At 42.7% G+C, this 27161-nt stretch overlaps 1 protein-coding gene across 1 annotated transcript; it reads left to right on the forward strand.

The window, feature by feature from the left end:
* Positions 1-1227: 1227 nt before the first annotated feature.
* Positions 1228-25873, forward strand: LOC310782389 (scavenger receptor cysteine-rich domain-containing protein DMBT1-like; the record flags this gene model as incomplete). Its single annotated transcript, XM_083643053.1, has 13 exons — positions 1228-1351; positions 1522-1818; positions 2168-2491; positions 3178-3477; positions 5262-5570; positions 6573-6890; positions 9373-9681; positions 9804-10097; positions 18863-18917; positions 20210-20469; positions 22989-23273; positions 23828-24133; positions 25758-25873. Coding segments are annotated over 13 exons (3297 nt in total), but the record flags the coding sequence as incomplete, so codon positions are not given.
* Between the last annotated feature and the right edge of the window lie 1288 nt (positions 25874-27161).

Below are 27161 nucleotides of genomic sequence, written 5' to 3' on the forward strand. Positions count from 1 at the left end.
CACAGGGCGTGGTTATTGCTTATCCTATGTGGGGTTAGAAATCACGCGGTGGGAGGAGGTGTGGTTAGGGAAGGGGGAGGGGCTAGGGAAAAAAGTCGTAGCTAGGGATAGGCAGGTTGTAAAGAGTTGGAGTTCAAGGGATGGGGTAGGGGGAGAGGCTGGAGGGATGTGGGCGGGTTAAGGAAGGGTTAGGGGTACGACCATTTTCCATGTTGAAAACAATTGGCCATGTTGTTAAGGTCCCCCGAAAACATTGCCTAAAGTGCCATAAGGCTCAATGGCCACACCACTGTGCAGTGGGCCGTGGCGTAAAGGTATTTGCGCTTGTTTAAAACTGAGTAACATGAGATAGAGAATCAGACTGAACAAAACTGTATTTTAATGCAAATCTGCAAAATGAGATCGAGTTTGGAACATTGTGCAAAAATGTTTTGTTTTTGTTTTTTGTTTTTACTGGCGGTGGAATACAAATTCAAGATTATTTTCTCTTTCTCAAAGGGCCCTATCTTACGCCCAGGGCAAGCATTGTCATTACTAGTTTCTAGGAATCAAAATCTCCCTTTTTCCCCTTTTAATTACCACTGGCCCGCTGAAACACGTCATTTGATGTACTGACCCAGTGGGGAAAAAAGTAAGATTTTGAGTGCTAGAAACGAGCAATAACAACGCGTGATGCCCACGATACGATACTAAAACGATACTTGATTCACGATACGATAGTATTGCGATATTACGATATATTGAATATTGCGATATTTCGATATATTGTCTAACTCCTTTTCCTACCTTTTCCTTGACCTCACCGGAAGTAAAACATGCAGTGTTTTTTTGTTTTGTTTTGTTTTTGCCCAAAATGTAGGCTCCATTATTAAGCTTCTCTGGACTCAATACGCCACTGCAGGCGTGGACTGCAACATCGGGCGCTTCGGGCAGATGCCCGGTGGCCTGGCATGGCCTGCAATTTTTTCGATACTTGGCGTCCAAATATCAATACAATATCGTCAGGCAAAATATCGCGATACTATGGTGTATCGATTTTTCCCCCACCCCTAGTGCCCTTGCACTATGCCCAAGATGTTTTGTTACTAACCATGTCCTTTTTGTTGACTTTTTAACCTGGCAGAGGGTAAACCGCTTAGGCTGGTCAATGGAAACAATCGATGCTCTGGTAGAGTGGAGGTCTACCATGAGAAACAATGGGGAACAGTTTGTGATGACTTATGGGGCATGGAGGACGCTCAAGTTGTGTGCCGAGAGATTGACTGTGGGACCCCTTTGGCAGTCATGGGCAGGGCCCACTTTGGCCAGGGCAGCAATGAGGTTTGGATGGATGATGTTCAGTGTACTGGTGGTGAGAAGTCCCTCACTGACTGTCCACACAGAGGTTTTGGGGGTAATAGCTGTAATCATAATGAGGATGCTGGTGTTATATGCTCAGGTAATACAGCTTCTACTCCACATGTTAATTTCTATTTTGCAGGTATTTTCTGTAATTTCATTGTCTCTCAATTTTATTTCCAGAGCATGTCAGGCTGGTGGTCAATGGGACGAATCAGTGCTCTGGTAGAGTGGAAGTCTACCATGATGACCACTGGAGCAAAGTGTGTCATAGTGATTGGGGCGAGGCAGAGGTTGAAGTGTTGTGTGTAGAGGTTGGTTGTGCGGCTCCTGTCGTTCAGCCTGCATCACCATCCTCTGATGAGCGAAGTGAGATGAGTGGACTCAAAACAAGATGTTTTGGAAACGAGAGCTCTCTCGCACTGTGCAGCCTTCAAGAATTCAATGGAAGCTGTGTGGATGCTCCTGTTGTCTGCAAAAGTATGTCATCCTTGTGTAAAAAAAAAAAAAAAGTATAATTTTCTTGATTTCTTAATTGCAATTAAAACATACGTGTGAAGTGAACTTTTCGGAAATTGATCTCATCTACAATAATCCAATGAGAATTTGTGATTAAATCCAAAATCTGTCCAAATTGTATGTGATTACATGGTCTGCTTTTTTAAACTGGGTAGCATGAGATAGAATCCGACTGAACAAATTGTAATTCAATGCAAATATGTACAATGGAAATTTGAGACATTTTCCAAAAATATTTTCACTGACAGTAGAAGACACAGTGAAGACTCTTCTCTTATTATGCTGTTTTGTTGACTTTTTAACTTGGCAGACAGTAAACCTCTTAGGCTGGTCAATGGAACTAATCGATGCTCTGGTAGAGTGGAAATCTACCATGATAAAGAATGGGGAACAGTTTGTGATAACAGATTTGGCATGCAGGAGGCAGAAGTTGTGTGCCGAGAGATGGACTGTGGGACCCCTATGGCAGTCACGCACAAGGCCCACTTCGGCCAGGGCAGCAATTGGGTTTGGATGGACAATCTTCAGTGTACTGGTGATGAGAAGTACCTCACTGACTGCCCACACAGAGGTTTTGGGGTAAATAACTGTGGTTCTCACGCTCAGGATGCCCATGCCGGTGTTATATGTTCAGGTAATATGCTACAGCTTCTACTATATTATGTTACACCATTTTCCAGGCGTTTTCTGTAATTCAGTGGTCCAAACAGCATGCCGAAGGGAGAATTGGACATTTCTACCAAACTCATCCATCACTAATGCAGACTGAGTTGGACAGCCAAGAAGCAGTTTTCTGTTTGGATCTGTATGAAATACAGTGCAGATTTATGGTGATGGGTATCCAAACCATTTCCAAAACATAAAATTAATCCAAAGCGATTTCTCCGTAATGTTTTCAATTTATGGATCTGTGCTGAATGTCAGAGAGAAAACTCTTGGATCTCCATTGGCTTGCACTAGCATCACTCACAGGTGCTCTCAACAAATGAGAACACATGGTCTAGTATTCCTAAAGGAAAAGACCACTCTGTTTCAGAGTTTTTGTCATATCACTCTTATGGTCTAGGACCTGCCAGTATCTAACTATAAACAGGTTACCTTGTGACTGTAAGCAGGGTAAGCCTGAGAGCAGGTCACTGGGGGCTGGGTTTACCCAGGCTAGGTGTGGTGTGTACAAGTAAGCCACTTTATTATGTAATGTGCTGTGATGCTGTTCATATCATCTTTGAATTAACTCACTAAATATACAAATCTGAACATGCAGTTCCTGTATTAAGTTATGTTACTTTGAGTGTTGCTCTGTTCTCCTTTGATTTCTAGATATGATCAGACTGATCAATGGGACCGACTACTGCTCAGGCAGGGTGGAGTTCTACCATGTTGACCAATGGTTGCCAGTATATGATGATAACTGGGACATACATGAAGCTGAAGTGGTGTGTAGAGAGACTAATTGTGGAGATCCTGTCACGGCCTCAGGATCATTTGGTCAGGGCAGTGGGCTGAGAGGATACACCATCGCTTGTGGTGGTAAGGAGGGCTCTCTCACACAGTGCTCGCTGAGAGAATTTGTCAAGACCAGCCCCAATCATGTTGGAGATGCAACTGTTGGATGTTCAGGTGAGACTTTAGAAATATCTTAGGCAGTCAAAGTGTGACCTGCAACCGCCTGGTGGGCCCTGAAGGTACTGCAGGTGGGCCGCTAGAGGCATAGCCCTACCTACCAACACTCCCGATTTTTGAGGGAGTGTTGGTAGGTACCCTATCCCTTTACTGTTAATTTCCCGATCTCATAGTGATATTACAAATCAAATGGCTGTAGCAGCCTCAGGTTTATAAAGACAGAGTGACTGGTCTATCTTAGTGAGTTCTGGTATCATATGAGATGACCTAAGCCTAAGGCATCCATTGGTACTACTAACCATGTCTAGCTTCTAGCCTCTCGCCTCAAGATATCTGAATGAAAATAGTTCTATGGGTACCCACAAGTCTCCCCTTTCCAGATTAGATACATTTTTGATAGGGCTGGCACGGATCAGAAAACCCACGGATCGGATCGCGTAATGGATTTTGAGCCACGGATCACGGATTTTTCGGATCAGCAAAAAAAAAAAGAATCTCTCAAAATTAGATCTTAGATTCGATTTTTAAATACTATTATACTTCTCTAACCATTTGTTGCCCTGCACAGCTCAAAAATATTTTTTTCTCGTGACACAATTTATGCTTTTACTCTGAAGGCAGAACAACCCAACTTCCTGTTTCAGCGTGGCGCTGCTATGCATAACTTCCTGGCTGTTACTTGCTAACTGCAGTCACTTGACACGGGTGGTACAGACCGGCTGAGTCTGGAAAGCTACCGTGGCCCCACGTGTTGTTTTGTTCTTATGTGTCCTAAAGGCAACATTTCACCGTCCGATGAAAATGTATTCGTGAAAAGTGTGCGCGTGTGTGTGTTGTGGCTCTCGTTATCTTGTGCAGCCCGCAACATGCTGCTCGCATTCCTGTGCTTTTTCAGCGGGGAGAAGGGTTGAGGAAGCTCACTTGTGCTTGCCATGATGATGCCTGTCTGTGTCTGGCTGCGCTGCAGGCGTTCTCATACACTAACGTTAAACGTTAAATGAAACGAAAGGGGGGGGGGGCTACAGAGAGACTTTACAGCGGGGAGAAGGGTTGAGGAAGCTCACTTGTAGCCTGGGTGAACCCATCCCCCACGTGACCTGCTCTCAGGCTTACCCTGCTCTCAGTCACTAGTGACTGGGAACTCTGAGAGCAGATCACGTGGGGGCTGGGTTTACCTAGGCTAGCTCACTTGTGCTTGTCATGATGATGCCTGTCTGTCTGGCTGCGCTGCAGGCGTTCTCATACACTAACGTTAAACGTGTAATGAAACACGGGGGGGGGGGGTTGTTCCGCGGACCATGGATGTTCCGAACCGCGTTCCGAACCGTGGGGGCTGATCCGTACGGGTCACGGATTATCCGTGATCCGTGCCAGCCGTCATTTTTGACAAGGCACTATAAAGTGGTGCAGGTGCATTTGCCGATATCCTATTGGATCTGGATTGGATTTGGCAACACTGATTGGCTGAAAGAGTTGACTGTCAGTGTCAAAGCAAGTACTCCCGCCCACTGAGATCGATGTGGGCGGGCTGGAGGGCAGATTGATCCACAGAACGAAACAGAATGTAAATGAACGTGATCAGTATGGTTTTAACAGGCTGCAAAATATATAGGCAAATACATCATCTTAGTCTTGTGTTGATCAGAGTTGTGATTAAAGGGTTGGGTGGCCCTCTGAAGATTTTCACATATCAAATTGGAGCAACGATCAGGACAGCAGAGGAGGGGGTGTGGGAATGTTGGAGGCTGGATTTACTGTCATGTCTCAACTGTAATTCCCAGGCAATCTCAAATTGGTCGACGGTTCCAGTCGTTGTAGTGGAAGAGTGGAGTTCTACCATGATGGCCAGTGGGGGACTGTGTGTGGTGATTCCTGGGATCTAAATGACGCGATGGTGGTGTGCAGACAGCTGAACTGTGGAAAGGCTCACAGGATCAGCCAGAGGGGCTTCTATGGCTACGGCACGGGAAAGATGTGGATTGATGAGATACAATGCCAGGGACATGAGTCCTCACTCAGCCAATGTGCACAAAGATCACTTGGAGAAAGTACATGCAACATCACCTCAGTTGCTGGTGTTTTATGTTCAGGTAACAGAAAGCACACAACAGCAACCAAAAAATGATGATGAAGGAAAATACCAGTGTTAAAGTTTTTGCCTTGGGGTTTAACACGTTGCCAGTTTAACATGTTAAAGTCCACATCTCTGGATGCATGACAATCATGGTAGCCATCTCTAGGGATGAGCTCTACTTGAAGCATCATTGCCTTAAAAAGGCTAGAAGGGATTGAGATTGTATGATTTGCTGTGAAATCATTAAACACTAATCAGCAGACTCCCCAGGCACTGCATTACAGCAGCTATTCTGCATGTAAAGCTCCTGAGGCCCCAGACCAACGGGCAGCACCCAAGAGAGTTTTGAGGGGCTAGGGAAACGACGTGTCAGTTTGTAGCACAATGTCCACTTGTAGCATGAGAGGATAGACCAATCAGGAGTAGCCTATGCATTTGTAGAGCGGACATCCCGCCCCTTCCGTCATTGTTTACAGTCAGACGACACCTCATATGCAGCTATTTATTATTATTATTATTATTATTATTATTATTATTAGCCGAAATGCCGTCTGGACCTAAAACATCGACATTTGATCAGCTCCAACTGTATTCTCACATCACTTGGACTGTAAAGAATAAAGTCTTGGCGCAGACATCCACTCTATCCTGGTAATCAAACATTTTAGCAGGAAGCAGGAGATTCAATTTTTTGGGGTATCAAAAACCAATGGGCTCAGTCTGTCCAGATAATATATGCAGTCAATGGTTTGCAGTCACAGTCCTGTGGTTTGAAAAACAATTTAAATCTCATTTCATTATCTCCATTGGCAAAAACTTCCACTTGTGAAACACGACCATATGAACCTGCATCTGGCCTTTGGCTGCACTGCTTAGCGATGATTTAAGATAGACTTGCAATGACAGAAGCAAGCAGGGTAAAAAAAAGGATCCTGGTATTTTCCTTTGATCTGGTTTTTATTCTACCATATCAATATTAAAAATGTATTTATTCATTTGAACTTTCTTGCCCTGACAGATGGTTTGGCGATACGGTTGGTCAACGGCAGTGATAAATGCTCTGGTAGAGTAGAGGCCAAACATGCTGATGAGTGGGGAACAGTGTGTGGTAGAGACTGGACCATGGCTGATGCTGAGGTGGTGTGTAAGATGCTGGATTGTGGACGTGCTGCTGTAAGTGCTCCTGGTAACGCCCACTTTGGTCAAGGCAGTGGGCCAGTATGGGAGGCTAGCAAATCATGTTTTGGAAATGAGACATCTCTCCAGCAATGCTCAGTGAGAGGTTTCAACAGGGCACGTTGTGGCCATGAAGAAGACGCCGGTGTTGTCTGTGCAGGTAAAGCTGTTAATTCTAACCACTGCGCTCTACCAACTAAGCTATCCATTCACTGAAAATATAGGGGGCGCCAGGCACATATGTACTCCGTCTCTATTTCTATCTCGTACACAACTTGTGTACATGATTGTACGGTACCACAGGCTAAACGATCAGGGACAGGTGTATTTCATATCATGTGTAGCCGACTATTATATTATGTAACAGACTAAAATTATGTTTCAGAGGTTAACTTCATTTAACACTGGCAACTCAGGGGGTACACAGAGCCTTGTATACAGTCTGTTACAATAACATAGCGTGCCCAGAGCACCTCGCTCCACACTTGATGCAGTATTGCTTCGGATTCAATTCTGGGCAGTAGTCAGTCACAGCTAGCGACTAAGTACTTGCGCATGTGCGTTACTGCAGGAACTCAATTCATTATTTTATAGTATTGAGCTAAAGTATTAACCATAGTTGTGTCCTGGAAGCTTTTTGCTGGCAGCACATAGCCTATATAGTCCCATATTTATGATATTTCATTTGACACAAAATGCATTGAAATGTAGTGTTTGTGTAAACCAGATTTCAACTCTCAGTTACACAATGAATTGGACAAATACCAATTCACACATTATCAATATTGCCTCTAATTCACGCTACAACGAACGTTTAACAATATGATTAACCAAATTGTGTTTTTTGACACGTTGATGTAACCGCATTTTAGCCAGTTGAAAAGAGGGTGGAATTAGGTCTTAGACGTTCAAACCCAATATCACCCAGATTTCAACGAAAAATCAACGTTGAAAAAACATTTTATACTCGCTGAGAAAAATAACTTACTCTGATAAGAACCGAAGGGTAATAGCTTGTTCCACTACTGCAGCATGACTGAGACTGCAGCGCAGTTTGTCTTGATCAAACTCTTTGCCTGCCCCCACACTGGAAATACCGGAAGCAGTCATGGCGCCATGACAGTCTCCCCGCATCTCCAAAACAATAGTTTAGAGCAGGGATGTCAGGGAGACGGCCCTTCATCCGGCCCGCGAGATGTTTTGGAATATATATATATATATATATATATATATATATATATATATATATATATTTTTTTTTTTTTAATTATTATTATTATTATTAAATTCGCACCCCATTATCATGAACTACGTGTGGCTAATAAGCAAGCTAAGAGTTCATTCATAAGTTAATTAACCTGCACTACAAGGAAGTATGTCAGTAGGTCATCAGGTGTAAACAAAGCCGCCATGATGCCACGCTGGAATTGAATCGCGCATTCGGCTACCTACCAAAAAACAAAGGACTCAACAAGATGCTGTCGAAAAAGAGAAAGGTTGACACGGAATGCAGGCAGTTTCAAGAGAAATGGAAAGAGCAGTATTTCTTTTGTGAAGTAAATGGGTAAATGAGTCGAATTGATTTTAGTAAAAAAAAAAATCCGGCCCCCATGAGGTCTCAGTTGAACAAATCCGGCCCTCTTCCTAATATGAGTCCGACACCCCTGGTTTAGAGCCACAACATTGTTATAATATCAAATATCGCTTGTGGGCTTTATGGAAAGAGCGTGACTCGAACTGGTCAACAGTTATTATCGATGGCATTTTGAGCCACTTAGTTAGCAAACATAGCTAACGGCTAACAGCTAGATAACACCAGAGGCTAACGCTAGCTATTTACTGTAGCCTATATACTGTATTATCTGTCTATCATACGTCAGTCATCAGACCATTATAATGTCTGACATCATCCTGCACGAGTAGAGTGCGCACGGAGCCCCTGAGGTGGCTATGTGGCTGTGACTGACTCGTATAAGTTAAGGTGATAGCCTCCACAACCAGGGTGGGAATTTTGTCATTTTAGGGGCAAGGCCATCAATTTCTTTAGGGCACAAGGCCTAATCACTGAGGAGTGATTTTTCTGAAATGTGTGTTAAAATGATTCAATTTCCCATCCTTTGCATTGGATAGGCTACATTAAACTGAGACCACTGATGCTTTTAAAGCAACTGACAGTAGCAGGCTGCTAGCAGGGCACTGCCAAGGTGGCCTTAGGGATCTCAGGGCATCACGGCCAGAGGGAGGGGCAACACAGGCCATGGCCTGATGGCCTCCATGTAATTCCCACCCTGTCCACAACCCAATGTGAGAGGCGTTGCTTGGAGATGGGCTTGCCCAAACAAGGATTAGCCCAGGAGATCAACAGCTGTTCCCTTTGTGAGCCCTTCATTTTGTGCATGTAAGTGTGCAAGGCACGGACTGGGCATAAACTCTGAGCCTGTTGCTCCTCAGGAGGAGCAGTGAAGGCCACCAGAATAATGGCAGAACAAGAACCCGTAACCTTATAGGCACAACGGCCAGGTTAGGGATAGTCACCTTTCCCCTGGAGCTAACCGAGTGCACGAAGGATGGACAGAGAGTACATAGGACGTCCTTTACACAAATAATCCTTGTATTTTTTATTTATTTTTTGTCATTTCCAGAGCCGATTAGACTGGTTGGTGGAACAGGGGAATGCTCTGGTAGAGTGGAGATCCTCCATGATGACCGTTGGGGAACAGTGTGTGATGATGAGTGGGGGATGGCTAATGCTCATGTGGTGTGCAGACAGCTTGGCTGTGGTCATGCTGTCGCCGCTCATAAGCAAGCCCATTTTGGGACCGGCACTGATCAAATATGGCTGGATGATGTAATGTGTAATGGTCAAGAGAATGCTCTCACTCAATGTAGACATCCCAGGTTTGGACAAAATGACTGTGGCCATGATGAAGATGCTAGTGTCACCTGTTTAGGTAAGAGGCGTGGCTTACGTCAAATCCCTCACTGCATTTTTATTCATCGCTAAATGGTTGTTGGATGAAACTGAGTTGGCCATAATGAAAACATCACATTTACAACCAATTATCTGTCTCAGGTACTCCATCGAAGCCCCAAATCACCCTGAGTCCTGGTCCAGAGGTAAAGTGGGGTGACAGGGTTGAAATCAACTGTACGATGGTAAAGGGACACGTGGGTGGGACGTTCGTCTTGCAAAACAAGGCAAGCACATTCCAAATGGCAAAATACTCTGATAATGGATCTGCAACCTTCACCATCTCTAAAGTGGACTTCAGCCATAAGGGGTCATACTACTGCCAATATGAGAAGAGAATAGATGATCAAGACATCAGCTATCCACAAGGGGATTTGGCTGAGCTCTCTGTCACAGGTCAGCATCTTTTTTTTTAAGGAATAGGCCAACTTTTTTGGAATTTAGGCCATTTGCCATATTGTCTATATTAAAACTAGAACATACATGGCTTTATTTTTAATCTGTGTGCACTGCAGTACAAACTGTGGTAGAGCCCTCAAATGCTAATAGCTTAGCGCTAACAATGGCAGTAAATGGGATATTTGCCTTCGGTTCAGTCGCCCAAAATGCACATTCAAACAGCACCATAAACACTCACATGTACATGTTGTGACTCCTGTACTCACCACGTGATGAAATAATAATCCAAAATTACGTCAAACGGTCATTTTCGTAGTAAATCCAGACCGAGAACAAAACAAAGAGTAACCGAACTAACTGGAGTGTATAACTGTAGTTACTTCCTTGTTTGCCATGTGGCGCATGTGCTATGTGCAGTCATCTGTACAGCGCATAAGCACTACTGATGATGGAAAATAAAGCCATGTACGGTCTAGTTTTAATATAGACAATATGGCAAATGGCCTAAACTGCCAAAAAGTTGGCCTATCCCTTTAAATTGAAAATGTGGTTGGTTGCACATGATAGCAAATATGCTGTTAGAAGAGACAGCAGTTATCAGCTTCTGAAACACCATAAGCCAGTGGTTCTCAAATGGGGGTCCGGGGACCCCCAGGGGTCCGTGGCACTTTGCCAGGGGGTCCACGAAAAGAAAAAAAACTTTTTTTGTGTGTGCAAAAGCTTCATAGTTCAACGAAAACATTGTATGCTTTAAATCTAAAATGTTTCATGTCTTACATTCTAATCTAACAAACCTATCAATTTAAAAGTCAAGCATGTTACTTTGGAAACAATTAAGCTTAGCCCAAAATCACAAATCAGAATGAGGGGGTCCCCGGTATATTTTCTATCTTATAAGGGGTCCTCGGCTGAAAAACATTTGAGAACCTCTGCCATAAGCACTATGTAGCCAATGAAACATTGAAAATGGTGTTGGGGGGTGCTCAAGTTGAAACACTAATATCAGTGTATGGGAGCACTTTAAACACAATATTTTGGGCCCTTCTTGAACTAACTTATTTCTCTTAAAAAAAAAAAAAAAAAAATACTAACCTAAACTAAACCACTGTTCCTTCAGAAGTTGTAGTTGTCATAGACTGTGTTGCATAGTTGATTGCTCTATTGCTGACAAAAATGTGTTATTGTAAGTCGCTTTGGATAAAAGCGTCTGCCAAATGAAGTAATGTAATGTAATGTAATGTAATGTATTTTGGATTTGAAACAATGGTAAATGAGTGAGGGTTTCAGAGCTATAGCCTACCCAGTTTTAAGTATTTCAGTACACATGTGTCTGCACTCTGCAGACACACAAATATTGTTTCGAAATTGTGAAAGTCAGTGTATACAAGACCTTTAAATAACAGTTTTATTATGGGCATGTTTTTGCCTCAGTTTTTTCCTGTTTGCCCACAGGATATCTCAAAAGGTTAAGAATGGATTTGCACGAAATGTTTTTAACTGATTAACTTTCCATGCCCACTTGCAAAATGGGGGTGTGACAGTGGGCATGGTCAATTACAACAAGGCATCTAATTATTATATTATATCTATATATTATTATATATTATAACAGATTCATGTAACACCGCAAAGCTTTGTCGAAAGTTTGTCGGAAGTATGCACTCTATAGGTGCGCTCAATTTTTACATGAGATCCAAAACACAGATCGAAATATTTCAGTTTCAATTACCAATGAAATTTCCAATCTGTATTTATTTTGGCCATATATATTTGGGAAATGTTCGCTTACACCCTTGAAGAGTTTAATTTGTAGGGAACGCCCTACTAACCCATTGTATCATATGGGCCTGTATTACTTTATTGTTTAAAAGTATTACCAATGTCAACAACACTATTAGATATAAAATACAGAAAATGCAATTAAAAACATGCACTTGCCTACCAAATCAATGTAGCTAAGTCTTGAAACGCCAGGGTAAAGAGGGTTTTTCTCCGACTTTTTGTATTTCAAAACACTGAATAAACTTTTATTCTAACAGACAGTAGGAGTAGGGTTTCATTATGTCTACTATTTACTCACATAAGTCTGTGTCTGTGTTCCTCAGTGACTTTGGAGCAGCCCAGCATCTCTCTGACATCTCCACAAGTGGTGGTCTTCAGCCCTGACAAAGTGGAGGTCACCAAGGGCAGCAGTTTCTCCATTAAGTGCTCCATTCATTCCAGATATCCTGGGGGTTTCTTCTATCTGACGATGTCTAACTTGAGCATTACTGAACCCAAGCAGGCATTTGTCAACTCATCTGTCTTATACTTGGCTTCATTTGAATTCCCCACAATGGATTATAAACACCAGGGAGAGTACAGCTGCATCTACGGTCTCAACTTCTGTACATCGTCCTTCTGTTCTGCTCCCTCCAAGTCACTCCAAGTCATGGTATTAGGTAAGATCCAGTACTCACCAATGTCCAGGAGATTTAACTATATTCTAAACTAAGTAATATAATCAGTGACGAAATGTATTTTCTCTGAATGTTCCTTACTCTACAAAGCCTTCACACTCGCTTACAAAACTGCGCCATTGTAACATTGTACTCCTGCATGATCTGACCATCTCAACAGCCTCACACCTGTCATTCATCTCGGGAGCTCTGTGTGGGATACTGCTGCTGCTGCTCCTGCTGCTCATCTCTTACCTGGTGTGGAAAAGAAGAGGACAGAGTGCCCGTGAGTGACACATGTACTACTCTTTACAGATCAGAAAACTGCTGCACTGTCCTCTTTAACATTACCTCTTCATTCAATGTCACATAATGATTTTACCTTTACTTGGTTTTAGCTTAAAGAGCTGAATGACTGCTTTTGTCATTATAGTAATATTATGCCCACTTTGCAGGTGCCATCGTTTGTTTTAATCAAAGAGTTGGAGTGGTAATGAAACCAGAAACAGAAGACAAAGGAGATGGAGCAGTTGACGAAAAAATGAAAAAGCAGCTGATGATATTTGCCAAGATATTTACATTTTATTTGAGAATTACCTGAAAGACCTGAGAGCGACATTTAGCCTATCACTAAGAGAGTATTGTTCATTTTGTTCTTATCCTCCTCAGGGACTACAACATGAGATGCAACAATGACTACAGAAACGTTTGCAGCACTGAAGACAACGTTTATTTTGGTGACTCCGTTGAGAGAAATGCCCCTGAAGACTTGACTGGGCAAATGTGTTACGAGCTTGACCAACTCATTCACTCATAACCAAAATTATGACATTACATTTAGAAATGACTCAAGGAACAAATATGTCATAAAGTGTGATTGCACACATTTTAAGATAGGAAGATTAGGGGGCCGGTATACAGTAGTAAATATGTTTGTACATCTAATTTTAAGTTAAACTAATGTTGAGATTAGCGTAGCTACATAGTTCATACACTGATACAGTATGGTAGCAATGTGAATAGTTGTATGCTTTATTTTACTATGTATAATGCTGGTGTAATCACTCAGCAGCATCATTTTCTCTTGTGACAGTTTAGTGAAGGGGTCGGCAATCTTTTTGATATGAAGTGTTATTTTTTAATTTGCTTGTCACTCAGTATGCCCAAGCTTTTTTAACTGAAGGACCTGACATTGACTACATTTACATGCACACAATATTCCACTATTATTCTGAAAATGACAATATTCTGAATTTGATAAGTATCATGCAACAGCATATTTTGGTTCGATTTTCCAAATTTGGCCGTTTTCCTAATTCAGCATTTTCTGATTAAGACGTGGTATATGCCGATATTATTCGGGTTTTAGGAGCATTATTTGGACATGTATACAGCACATTTGGAATATGCGTCTCAATCAGGGTTTTTAGCATAGTTTGCAACGCATCTTGCCTGTTTGCGGTCAGCTGATGTGTGCTAGCAGAGACAATATAACTTCATATAAACCATCATCTCTGGCATGCGAAAAGAAAAGTCAAGTCAAGTTTATTTATATAGCCCTAATTCACAAGCATGTCTCAGAGGGCTTCACAGAGAATATGTCTAGCTAATTCTAGCTGACACAACAGTATCAAATTACAGAATAAGGATAACACATTGAACAATTGATAGAGATATATAGAAATATAGGATAGAGCAGAGGAGAGAGCAGGAGAAGGGAGGAGAGCAGGGGGAATGTGAAAGAGTGATGGGGTGGGGAGGGAATGGGAAATGGAGAGTATAGGAGGTGGGGAAGGAGCAAGAGGAGAGAGCAGGAGGGTGGAAGGGGGGGGGGAGCGGGGGTGTGTGGGGGAGAAGAGAAAAGCCCACATTTGTTTTTTATGCCTCTGCCGGCGATAGCCAGGCCGGAGGTATTATGGATCCGGGTTGTCCGTCCGTCCAATGTTCGTTAACACAATATTCATTCCACCAGTGAACTACAGCTGGGGGGTTGGATGCTTTCCAATTTAAAGCTATGCATTTCCTAGCTACCAACAGGGCAAGATCTATGTATTTGCTTTCATATGTATCCCACCTATCAGACCTACAAGTTCCCAAAAGACATAGGGCCCTATTCTCCCACAGGCCTTCGGCGCTAAAACGGGCCTTAAACGCAAAAAAACGTGCCTTGCGCCTGCCTCGGGAAGATATCAATATGGCTTTACGCTGCCAAATGCGCTTTAGGCCGAATGGGCGTGGCGCAGTCCCAGAATGGGCGAGACTGGGCGTGTCGGCCTTAAATATCGGCCTAATGATATCTTCCCACCTGGCGTAAATTTAGCGCTTAGCGCTTTTGAAAACCAGGCCTATTCAGTGCACGAGTTGCGCGGAGCGCTCCCCTCTGGCTATCCTCTGTCACCCTTCTCTGTGTCACTCTCTCCCTCTCTCCTCAGTCTGACAGGCACAATACGACTGTCTCTCTCTGACTCCCTCGCTCAGACAGACACAACACACGTCCCATAGGAAATAGCAGTTGTAAGTTCACTGCCTGTGAATGTCCCAGCATGCAATGCGGTACTCCATTTCGCTACTAAATAGCAACCAAATGAGCCGAAATAGATCTAGGTCAATCTAAATAATGTGTAATGGTAACACAACCTGCAATTGTAGAACATTTCAATATTGGACCAAATAAAACATCGAAATGAAAACACCACCCTATGTGAAACCTATATGTCATCCTGGGCTTATATATATCCCTTGTCGATTTAACCTGATTTAGATAAGTGACAGCGTAACGCGCTTCTACTGTCATGTCCTACTGTGATGTCCGCTCCATCTACTTCACATTTTACTTCACTTCAGTTTTACAATAAAAACACATTTATGCAATGACTTTACATAATGTAGGCTATATTTATGTGCATATCCTACAATCCTAGCAGGGGAGAGAAAACGATATCTTTCTGGACAAACTTTCACCAATCTAATTAATCTCATCAGGGATAGGCTATATTTTTCTAGCTGATGCCTTTAGAACATTCTTTTCACTTTGATCTTGCTATAGTGTAGCATATTTACATGCTTGCAGTATTTAAACTGCAGTTAGATTGGTTTGAGAAGCATAATAATATGGAATAATAGCCTATATATGGAGACAGACAGACTGGATGAAGGGAGGGGGGGGGGGGGAGCAAAACGCTTGGCTTTGTCTGGTTTTGCTGGACCAGTGGAATTGGAGCTTAAAAGGCAAGCGTGTGATTCGTTTATTGCACTTATCCAATGAGCATGATGGTGCATAATTTTACGCTTAAAAGGCGTGGTTGTAATGCTTTAGGCTGCGTGTAGCGCCGATACCAAGATATCAAGTGCGCTGGTCCACGCCCACTGCGCTCCTAACTTGGTACAGGCAATATCCCCTATTTGCGCTTGCGCACCTGTTTGTGTGCCTTAATGATAGCAGTCCGCCTTGCGCAAGTGTCCAGGTATTATGGAGAGTTTTGCACCCCCGCCCGGCAGCAGCTAAGTGCATCCCCACCTCACGCGAGCATATTGTAATGATTTATACAGAAATGTAACTGTTTAAAGGTTATATAATTGTCTGGGTAGACGTGACCTCCATGTTTTCTAAGTTAAAACAGCCCCGAAATATGGTGGAGATGCAATTCTTGGCAGGGATACGGAAGCGCTCACGGCACCTGACGCAGGCGCAAATTAGAGTAGTGTCAAATCATCTGTGCCCCCAAATGCCAGCGCAAACGGGATTTGGGCAGTCTTAAGCACCAGAATTATTCACAGGTGTGGCCAGGCAATGACTGGGCGTTACATCAATCAAACCAATCAGATCCCCGTCTCGTAATCGCTGTGTTTGCGCAAGGCATGCAATACGCTGTAATTCTTTCCACGCGTAATAGAGTGGACTCACTCGTGCCGAGGACAGGGAGAGATGGAGAGAGGTTATTGACAGATCGTCTGTGGTGCCAACGACCCTCCGGGTTATGAGATAGGTGAAGGTGAATAGTCTATGTCCATTGTCCAACAAGTTTTCTCAATTCATTTCCCTCTTTGCGATGTGATAAAAGTTTCTCAGTGAGTTATAGTTGATTGCCTCACTGAATTATCTGCTAATACCCAATTTTAGCAGCAGAATTTGATGTCCTGGTGTGGCAAGGCTATGCGTAATGACATATCCAAAAGGAATGTCACGGCCAAATTCCACTGAGGTCCATCTGCGCTGCGGTACGGCTTCGGAGCCGATACGTTTCCACTCTAATCAATGTGTCAACTCCCACCTACTCCGCTGCGTTGCGTGTCTACTCCGTCCCAGCTCCGACGATCCGGAGCTCTCCGAAGCAGATACGCAAGGCTTCTATTTTTCACAGATGTCGGAGCAAAGCCGCAGCAAGTTGGGCGGAGCCAGGCATGGAGTCAACAGGGCAGAGGTGCTTACAGCATTCAATATCAAGCCAGAGGACAAACATGGGTGAGGAAAAGTTCATCATTGAAGTGAAAAACCACAAAATAATATATGACACGACACATCCTTTTTACAAGGACAACACCAAGCAAGTCCACCCCTCCTCTGCTTCTCCAGGGAACAATGATGTTCTGCCTGTTTGTTGTTGTATTTATCCCACATACAAATTGTCTCGTGCGAATGTGCACGATTTCACCGCGATAACTTGTCGGTCTCGTCACTCTAGCTGTCTGGCGGAGCGGAGCCGTGATGTGCTCTGCACGCAGCCGGTGAGCGTTGGCGGAGCACAGAGCACGGAGCAAAACTGGAGCACAGCTGCAATGCAACGCAAATGCACCCAGTGGAATCCCGGCGTTACTCTGCGCTGCGCAGCACGGAGAATATGGTGCTTTTAAAAGCTCTTAGCGCAAAGTAATTGCACACTGCTGATGATAGGATAATGGCATCTATCCCCACAATTTTGTGCCGAAACGCCTGGTTTGACATGTGGCACACCTATGTCATTGTCCAGTACAATTATAACAGGCATGCGCTTGTGCATGCCCCCAATTTGCATTGCGTGTGGCTTTAAGAGGGCAAAACCAGACAAACACTAAATTACCACTTTTGCGATGATAGGGGCCATAGGCGAGGTGAAAGGGGAATAGATACATGTAAACAATGTGATATTATCTTGATTACAGAGTTACAAAATAAACAAAGTGGATCACATGACCAAAACATATAAAGAAAATTGCCTTTTTGTTTTTTTACAACGCCAGCAGAGAAATTACATCTCGTTCATTTTATTAAGTTTCTCTTGAGGAACACCCTATGTAGAGTACACTCTATGTACCATCTTAAATAAAGCTAACTTATGTCTTAGGTTGAAGGAACATTTATGAAGTTTCATACAAACAACGACCAATCCTCTTGCTGTATTTCAATATGGAGATCTAGTTCCCTCTTCTATCTTACATTGTCTGTATTTACCATTAAACTTCCAATAAGAGCTTTGTTAATCCTTGATATAAATGTTCTTGTTCTTTTCCCTATTATTTAATATAACATCAATTTCTGATGGTTTGGGTTCTTGAAGAGAACCCTGCTCAGTATTAACTAAATTTCTTATTTGAAAAAATCGAAATAGATAATAAAAGAAGGATCTCCATATTTATATTGGATTTGAGAAAATGAAAGAAAAGTTTACGATGGGACAGCCAGGTGCACTGCATGTTGACCTCAGCCAACAGGAAGCTCTTTGCCAACAGGAAGCTATTCAAGATTCAAGATTCAATATTTTTATTGTCACTCCGTAGTACAAGTATCACATGTGAAATTCTTGTGCTGTAGGCTCCGTTACAACATAGTGCAAAATAACAGTCCAAAGAGACAAAAAAAAAGAAACAAGAGAACAACAAGCAATATTTAAACATAATTAAATCTTCTGTTTTGTTGTATTTAGGTAGAAATTAAATTTTTGATGGCACAAGGGTTTTCTGGTCCAATTTTTTTGCCGCAAAAACTGCCGCACTTAATATTGTTTGGCCCGCGACTCCTTATATTTTTCTGTATGCGGCCCACAACCAAAAAAGTTTGGCCACCCCTGACCTAGGCATAATTGAACATACGTAATGCACTGCAACTGCACTGCAGCTGCTACATGATTGTCTATTTATGAGTGTTAAGGAGTCTCGTGGCCTGCGGGAAGAAACTGTCTCTCAAGCGATTTGTTCGTCCTTTTGGGACCCTGTATCTTCTCCCTGAGGGTAACAGGGAGAACAGTCTGTTGTGGGGGTGGTTTGTGTCCTTGATGATCTTCTCTTTGCTCTGCGTCGCCTGGAAAAAATGTGGTGTGCGAGACCCAGAACTTGTTTCCATCTACACAGGCTACATGCACCCGGTGCTTAATTACCAGACTCTCCCAGCAAAGGGGCGAGGAGAGTCTGGCTGGGGACACTTTCTATTGTGGACTTGAGTGGAAAAAGGCTCTTTAAAGCCAGCCATCCACCGAACGTACCATGCAGGCTGCTTCATTGCATAATCCACATTAATCGTTTTCAGCGTGTAGCAACGAGCTAGCGACTAGCGCTGCTGTTGTTATTGTTTCAAAGGCAGCGGCGCAGGCATTTGAGCTCGGCAGATTCGACACGTACAGCAGCAGAGGCATACAGATTCAACATGGGGGGCGTGGAAAGGAAATCCAAATATGGTCACAGCCGCAGTCAGAGCGGAATGGGATTTCCATCCGGCACCGACTGAAATGGTCAGCGCCAATGAGAGAGCTAAGTCCACCATGCTGCTTCACCCCAGTCAGACTAGTTCTCAAGGATCTGAGCCTCTCCATTCTGTAAAATTGCTGAAATAAGCAACTTGTTTTTTTTTGTCGTTTTTTTTCATACTGTAGTCTAGTGTTGTCTGTTCTTCTGCTTTTCATCCCGGTCACAGGATTTGTGCAGTTTAGAGTTTTTGACCTCTGTCACAGGATTTGCTCCACACTGAGGACACAATATGTTCTTCATTTCTGCTATAAAGACCAAAGAAATGCATTTTCTTCTTTATCTGTCAATAGGTGAGTTTTCATTTTCTAATGTTCATTCAAAATATGAAATTCTCCAGCTAAAATATATAAATATAGTATATTGAAAATAGCTGTTTTCCCCCAAAATTCCACAAAAGAGATCTTTTTATACATATTTTATTATCTTTCTTTACTTCTTTTGTTTGTCTTGAGGTGAACTGTTTTTCATTATGCTCCTTCTCCAAAGCCTATGGCGAACATTATTTCAAAGTAGATAAACTGCTCCACAAGAACAGCACTATTATGATATAACTTTTTACATAAAAAAAAAACATACAATGTTCACCTAAATAAAATATCAGATGTTCCAAATACCACGGGTAAGCAACGATAGTGATACTGCACGTGTACAAATCAGCTGCTGTGTATTTACTACACAGTTCTGTTTAAATTATTCATGACCAAATCCATGAGCAGTTGTCATCAATTTATTATCTCTCTGACTTCTGCTGTACATAGGTCTACTGAATCTATCACTGTATACAGGTCAGTAAATTCCCTTCATTTTCTATAGCTAAAACTATGCATCAATGATCACCAGACTGAAAGCCCATGCAGGCTTGAAGAAAAGTACTGAGTTCATAGTGATATATATTTGATATTCAACAGATTGTTATCAAATTAGGCTGGTTGGGCCTTCTCGGTGCTCCGGTAGAGTGGAGGTCTTCCAAAGAGACAGCTGGGGATCAGTGTGTGATGATTTGTGGACCATTGACAATGCCAACGTTGTGTGTAGAGAGGTCAATTGTGGGACAGCTCTCGACGCCAAAGGAGGGTCCCACTTTGGAGGAGGAAAGGGAGTCATCTGGCTGGATGATGTTCAGTGTACTGGCAATGAGACTTCGCTCATCGACTGCCCACATAGAAAGCACCATGACTGCAGCCATTCTGAAGATGCCGGTGTCATCTGTTCAGGTAAGCATTAAGATTGGGCTGTCGATTTATTCACTCATCTTATCTCACTGACCTCCTTCTCCCCCATCGCCCTAGCCGACCCCTCCGATCCTCATCCACTGTTCCCCTCACCATTCCACCATTCCACCATTCCACCATCCAAATCCAAAAGCGTTGGAGATCGAGGATTCTCGAGAGCAGCACCCCGACTTTGGAACTCCCTCCCCCAGCCTGTCAGAGACTCACCTTCACTCTCCATTTTTAAATCCCGACTCAAAACCTACCTGTTCTCCCAAGCTTACAACCTCCCTTATCCTTAACCACCTCCTCCAACCTGGCTGCCACCCCCTTTTTTTCCCCACCTCCCTCACTTCTCTCTGGCCCCTGTCCCTCGCACACACTCCCTCCCTCCCCTCTGTTTCCATATATCCCTGATTCATGTGTTATTGTATTCAATTGTTATTTGTATCTATTGCCTGTTGCGTGTTTTCATCTTGTTTTCTGTGTACCCATATTGTCATTGGGTCATTGGGTCATTGAAAAGCGCTATATAAAATCAATGAATTATTATTATTATCTTATGTCAGTACTTGACCAGCATTGTGCAAGTTCAGTTCACACAGATTAAAATGAAGTAGTTCACGTTCATATTTAACAATTTTGAATTCTGAACTGTGTTCACAATCCCAAAAAGGACGTTTATTGATTCAGGTTTTTTAATGAGCTACTCCGTGCTATCCCCCCACCTAATAGAATTGCCAATATTGCAGACGCTAAAGGGCGCTCGTTCATGTGCAACACTGTACTTAAGCCACCCAGACTCTTGCTCCTTCTGTCATGAGAAATGCCAGTTGCATTAGAATACTGCTCATTTGACAAACATGGTAGCCTACTCATATTTAACTGAGCAATTAACTAACATTTAATCCTACAGTATAATAAGAAGGCGAGGCTTGCTCACTTGTAGTGTGCAGGCGATTAGTCTTGCAGTAACCAGCCTCCGTCGCTGGAAGCTTGCTGACATAAGACGTTGGGTCTGACCACATGAGACTATTGGGAGAGCGACCTGCAGCTCCAGGGAGAGGCAAATCGGGTTTTTTATGCGTGTTTCACAAATCCGGCAGTTCTTTGTATGTACATGAAACATATAATATATGCGCATGTTCTTGTATCTGTTGGTGAGCTATTTTCGACAAATTCTACGACATTCATGGGTCTGGGGAACAAACAAGACGTGGAAATGTCTGTTCCCGCTTGCCAGCCTGCACAGAGTCCATACGGATTGGGCATGCAGAGAACGCAACATTTACACTCGATACACTGCATGGGTATTCTGCTAGTAATTGAAAATAACTAAATATGAATGATTAGGCTTCAACTGAACATAGGATCTATATTAGAATGATCATGCTCTCCTTTGATTTAAAATTTGCCCATGTCAGCACAAAAGAAAAAGAAAAGAAAAAAAAGCTGAGTAAGAAACTATTGGCCAAGATATCAGTTAATGCAGACCAGAGACTTCTTCTTTTTCCTTTTCAACTTTTGAGACTTAAAGGAGAGCTCCGCCAAAAAACAATGCTGATTTATTTAGCACATGATCTCACACATATCCAAAAACATCAGTTTTATGTTACAATTATGTAACGGATATGTAACAATTGGGGGAGTCGACACAGTTGTAACTGCATAGTAGGCAGCCAAAGGGTGTGCGGTGACAATTATGTAGGAAAAGAAGCAGTGATGAACTAGCTCACTGTCAGATTTTATATTCTTGAGAGTTTGTGTGTGTGTTTATATATGACCAGCATGCTCATCTGTTTTAAATGCAAACTAACAGAGCTGTAAACATTACAATGGAGGCAAATCGCTTGCTTAACAACTATTTGGTGTGTCAACCAAAATGTTACACCATGGAGTGCAGAAGTTAAAATAAAGGAATGAGTAAACATACTCTGCAATCTTGATGAGCTGCCGGTATTGACTGGACTCACATAGGAAGAAACACTGCAAACCGAATTTTTTTTATCCACCAAGGTTTCAGAAGGCACGCTACAAAGTATGCTAGCCTGTTGAGACATTGGTGAATAAAAAAACGCAAATGGAGCTTTAAAGAGCATTAGCCTATTTCACATCCCACCCAAAGTAAAACAGGTGCAAGCAGAACACTAATGAGGGTCTCCAACTTCCAATCCATTTAGGTGTGCCAGTGCTGGGGCCCTAATCAATGTCTTGTTGGCATCTGTTTTACTTTTTGCCTTTTAGGCACAAAATGGTTGATATTTGGGTGGGATGTGAAATATGTGTGAGGGGTATAGCAATGGGATGGGGGGGGGTTAAATCACACATCCCAGCATCTAGACTCGTTTTTGTAAACTGCAGGGGACACTTCGTGAAATGGAAATGTACACCTGTGACCTGTGAGGGATGCAAACTAGTCACCTTTTTCATCCCAAAAATCCTGCACATTGAACTGAATTCTGATTGTCAATTCGTGTATTATTGTTGCATTTTGTTTCATTGTCTCTAAATGTTGTTTGCAGAGAATGTCAGGCTGGTCAGTGGGACTACTCGGTGCTCCGGTAGAGTGGAAGTCTACCATGATGGCCAGTGGAGAAGGGTGTGTAATAGTGATTGGGGCAAGGCAGCGGAAGTGTTGTGTGCAGAAATGAATTGTCCTGGCATTCAGGCAGGATCTCCATCCTCTGATGCGGGAAGTCAGATGATTGGAGTCAAAACGAGATGTTTAGGACATGAGAGCTCTCTCGCACTGTGCAGCATTCAAGAAGTCAATGGAAGCTGTGTGGATCCCCCTCTTGTCTGCAAAGGTATGTTATCCTTGTGTAAAAAGCATGAAGTTAATTTTTTAATTGCTTAATTGATCCAATGAGAATTTGCCATTAAATCCAAATGTACGTGATTATATGGTCTGCTTTGAAAAAAAATTATAATAATATCAGATAGAGAATCAAGCAGAACAAAACTGTATTTCAATGCAATCATCAGTATATAAAAGGGAGCTAGGGCTCTGTCTGTCTGTTTCTCTGTCTGTCCCACTGATGACATCATCAGTGATAAATACTGATGACATCAGTGATTATGTCTGATGACATCACTGATGATGAGTCTGAGGCTCACGAGAGAGACTGAGGGAGAGAGAGGAGAGAGACTGAGGGAGAGAGAGGGAGACATTGTGCACAGGCCAATAGGGCAGGCAAGGCTACACAGCAGCCGAGCTGCGGGCAAGGCCACACAGTGGCCGAGCTGCGAATGCGAGCTGCAGGACGAATCAAATGAGATGAAAATGAGAATTTGAGACATTATCCAAAATGTTTTCACTGACAGTGGAATACAAATTCATTTTGACTTTTTAACCTGGCAGGAACAGCAATTAGGCTGGTCAACGGACCTAATCGATGCTCTGGTAGAGTGGAGGTCTACCAAAGAGAGAGATGGGGATCGGTGTGCGATGATATGTGGAGCATTGAGAATGCCCAAGTGGTGTGTAGAGAGCTCGATTGTGGGACGGCTCTCGAGGCCAAACGCACCGCCCATTTTGGACATGGACAGGGAGACATATGGATGGATAATGTTCAGTGTACTGGCAATGAGACTTCGCTCATCGACTGCACACATGAGAAGAGCAGTAACTGTGGCCATGAAGAAGATGCTGGTGTCATCTGTTTAGGTAAGACATTAAGATTGGACTGTCCGTTTATTCACTCATCTCGATTATGTCAGTATTTGACCCAGTGGAGAGATGCGATTCAAAGTTTCATTACTCATAGGATACCGCCCAGTTTGAGATAGGACACACTGTAGCCTACTTTTATTTCACATTATTGTCAGGATCAGTGGATCTGATTCAGACCCAGATTCATCTGATTCAGAGGCCTAAGGATCGAGCTCAGATGCTCTAATGCCCAGAGTCAGGACCTATTGGTTGCACACAGAATCCTCCACAGAAATGCCCTTCTGAGGCCAATCAGAGAGAAAAACTATGACAAAAATAAAAGGAAAATATGAAGAAATAAAGGGAAGAGATGAAGAGATGGTAAAGAAAAATGTAAATCTTACATACTACAAGTACACGGAATCCAAAGGCTAAACTGTGGCATTAACTAACATTTAGTAATCGAAAATAACTAAAGTGATATTATTGATTAGGTCTCAACTTAACTTCAACATATCGCAGCTGTCACAAATATAATGATTTCCTTTTACGTAAAATATGCCCATGTCAGCACTTTGAGCAAAGAAATGCTGAGTACGAAATTATTGGCCAAGATATAAAAGACATGATGTTCATGCAGGGCGGAGGCTTCTTCCTCTTTTTCATTATGAACTGTTTGAGTTGCTTTTTCACTTTTGAGACTTCTGCATTTATTTTTTATTTTTCTAAATTGTTGGAGAGAAGCCAAGTATGCAAGTTTTGTCTTCTTATTTTCTATTAGTGTACAAACCCAGAGAAGAGTATTTAGGTTCATATACTAAATGTACTTTAATCTTTCTATTATGCTAATGATTTACAGTAGTCATAGTCCATAAAAGAGGCCTGGTTCCCTATAAAATATTATAAATTGGGCCTCACACTGATTCACATCACAGGACTTTAGGCTTCTTTGAATATATGACCCTCAAAATGGATCACTCTAATTGAATTGCGTGTCAGAACCATTCTGTTGTGTAATCTGAATTAGTCTAAAACATGGCTGACCAATTTGGGGCTGATCAATTTGGGGCCTGCTCTGTTTGTTCTGGCCTGCCAAGGATTTGACCACAAGGTGTCCTTGGGATATCGCGTTAATGAGCATGGGACGAATGGGCGTGAGGTCACAGTGACCTTGAAATTTGACCTTTGACCACCAAAATCTAATCAGATCATCCTCGAGTCCAAGTGAATGTTTGAAAAATTTGAAGAAATTCCCTCAAGGCATTCCTGAGATATCGGGTTAACGAGCATGGAACGGGCGGGTCGTGAGGTGACAGTGACCTTGAACTTTGACTTGTGACCACCAACATTCTGGTGCTCCTCTATCAGTCATCATATCAAACCCACTCCATATTAGAGAAACAAGATGTCTGTCAAGCTGTGAGACACACCCTGATGCATACAGCTAGCCTGTATGCAAATGAGTGGAGTTTCTTCCAATGAAAGCCTGTAAGTAGTTAAAATGTAGTAATTTGTCATTTAACTCTCAAAGAAAGTTGAAAGGTAAAAAGCAGTGCTACACATTGAACTGAATTCTAATCATCAATTCTTGCATTATTGTTGAATTTTGTTTCATTTTTCTCTAAATGTTTTTTTCCAGAGCATGCCAGGATGATCAATGGGTCTAATCAGTGCACCGGTAGAGTGGAAGTCTACCATGATGGCCACTGGAGCAAAGTGTGTAATAGTGATTGGGGCGAGGCAGAGGCTGAAGTGTTGTGTGTAGAGGTTGGTTGTGCGGCTCCTGTCGTTCAGCCTGCATCACCATCCTCTGATGAAGGAAGTGAGATGATTGGAGTCAAAACAAGATGTTTTGGAAATGAGAGCTCTCTCGCACTGTGCAGCCTTCAGGAATTCAATGGAAGCTGTGTGGATGCTCCTGTGGTCTGCAAAAGTACGTCATCCTTGTGTAAAAAGCATTGAAGTTTTTTTCTTTCAATTGTTTAATTGTAATAAAAATATGATGTACATATAAATAAACAAACATATCTTATTTCCAATAATCCAATGAGAGGAAAGAGGGGCAGGGCTAGGGAATAGGGGCCATAGCTAGGGATAGTAAGGTAATAGAAAGTTGTGGTATGAGGGGTGGGTAGGGGGAGTGGCTATGTATATGTGGGTGGTGGGAGGGCATGATTTCTATTCGTACATAGGATAAGCAATAACCACGCCCTGTGGCGCCGGGATTGGCCAGGAGCATTGAAGCTTGGGACAAAAGCACCTGGGTTTTTTCATCTTTTAAAATAAAGATGTTTAAAAAACTATTGCTTGTTACATTTTCAGTGCTGTACCTTTTCTCTGGGTAAGAATTGAGCTTGAAATTAAGGATATGATACATTATATTATATGAGCTATACCTTCCTTAGCATAGTAATACTAATAGTCTCGGCTCCCAGACGTTTGGTGAGCTGCGCCACCAAACGTCTGGGAATTTCACTGTCAGAAACTGTCTCTCCGAGCCCGGCGAGAACGGCCGGCAGCAGACACGCCTACATCTATTATTATAATTTTATTTGGTAGCGGCAATGCAATGTTTCATAGTTCCAATATAGAGCAAGACACCGATGTGCTGCAAAGAGAGTTTATACCTGTTGTTTATTTTACAATAATGTTTCCTACCCGGAAGTGGTCCGCTTGCTACTGTGAAGTCATCAGCAGGCTCTGTAACGTTAGCCTGGGAAGTCGGGCTTATCGCTGGGGAAAAGACCTCTAGCCGCCGGTGCCGGATGAGACACGTCCTATTAACATGTTATGTTTGTTTCTAAGTGATTAATATGTTTCTCCGCAAACGCGGCGATGTTTTGCGAGACACCGGTTCTGCATGAGCGTCACTGCCCCCAGAAAGCAGGCCCGCCCACAACACTCATGATTGGTTCTCCGATGCAAGGCTTCCAACAGCGCCACCTAACGTTATGCAAAGATTTAAATAGTAATATTCTCAGTCTTACAGTAGTTAAACGGATTAAGACTGAGGGCTGAGTCTATAATACTAATAATAAGCATA

This window comes from Poromitra crassiceps (assembly GCF_964638095.1).
Source record: "Poromitra crassiceps genome assembly, chromosome: 9".
NCBI lineage: Eukaryota > Metazoa > Chordata > Actinopteri > Beryciformes > Melamphaidae > Poromitra > Poromitra crassiceps.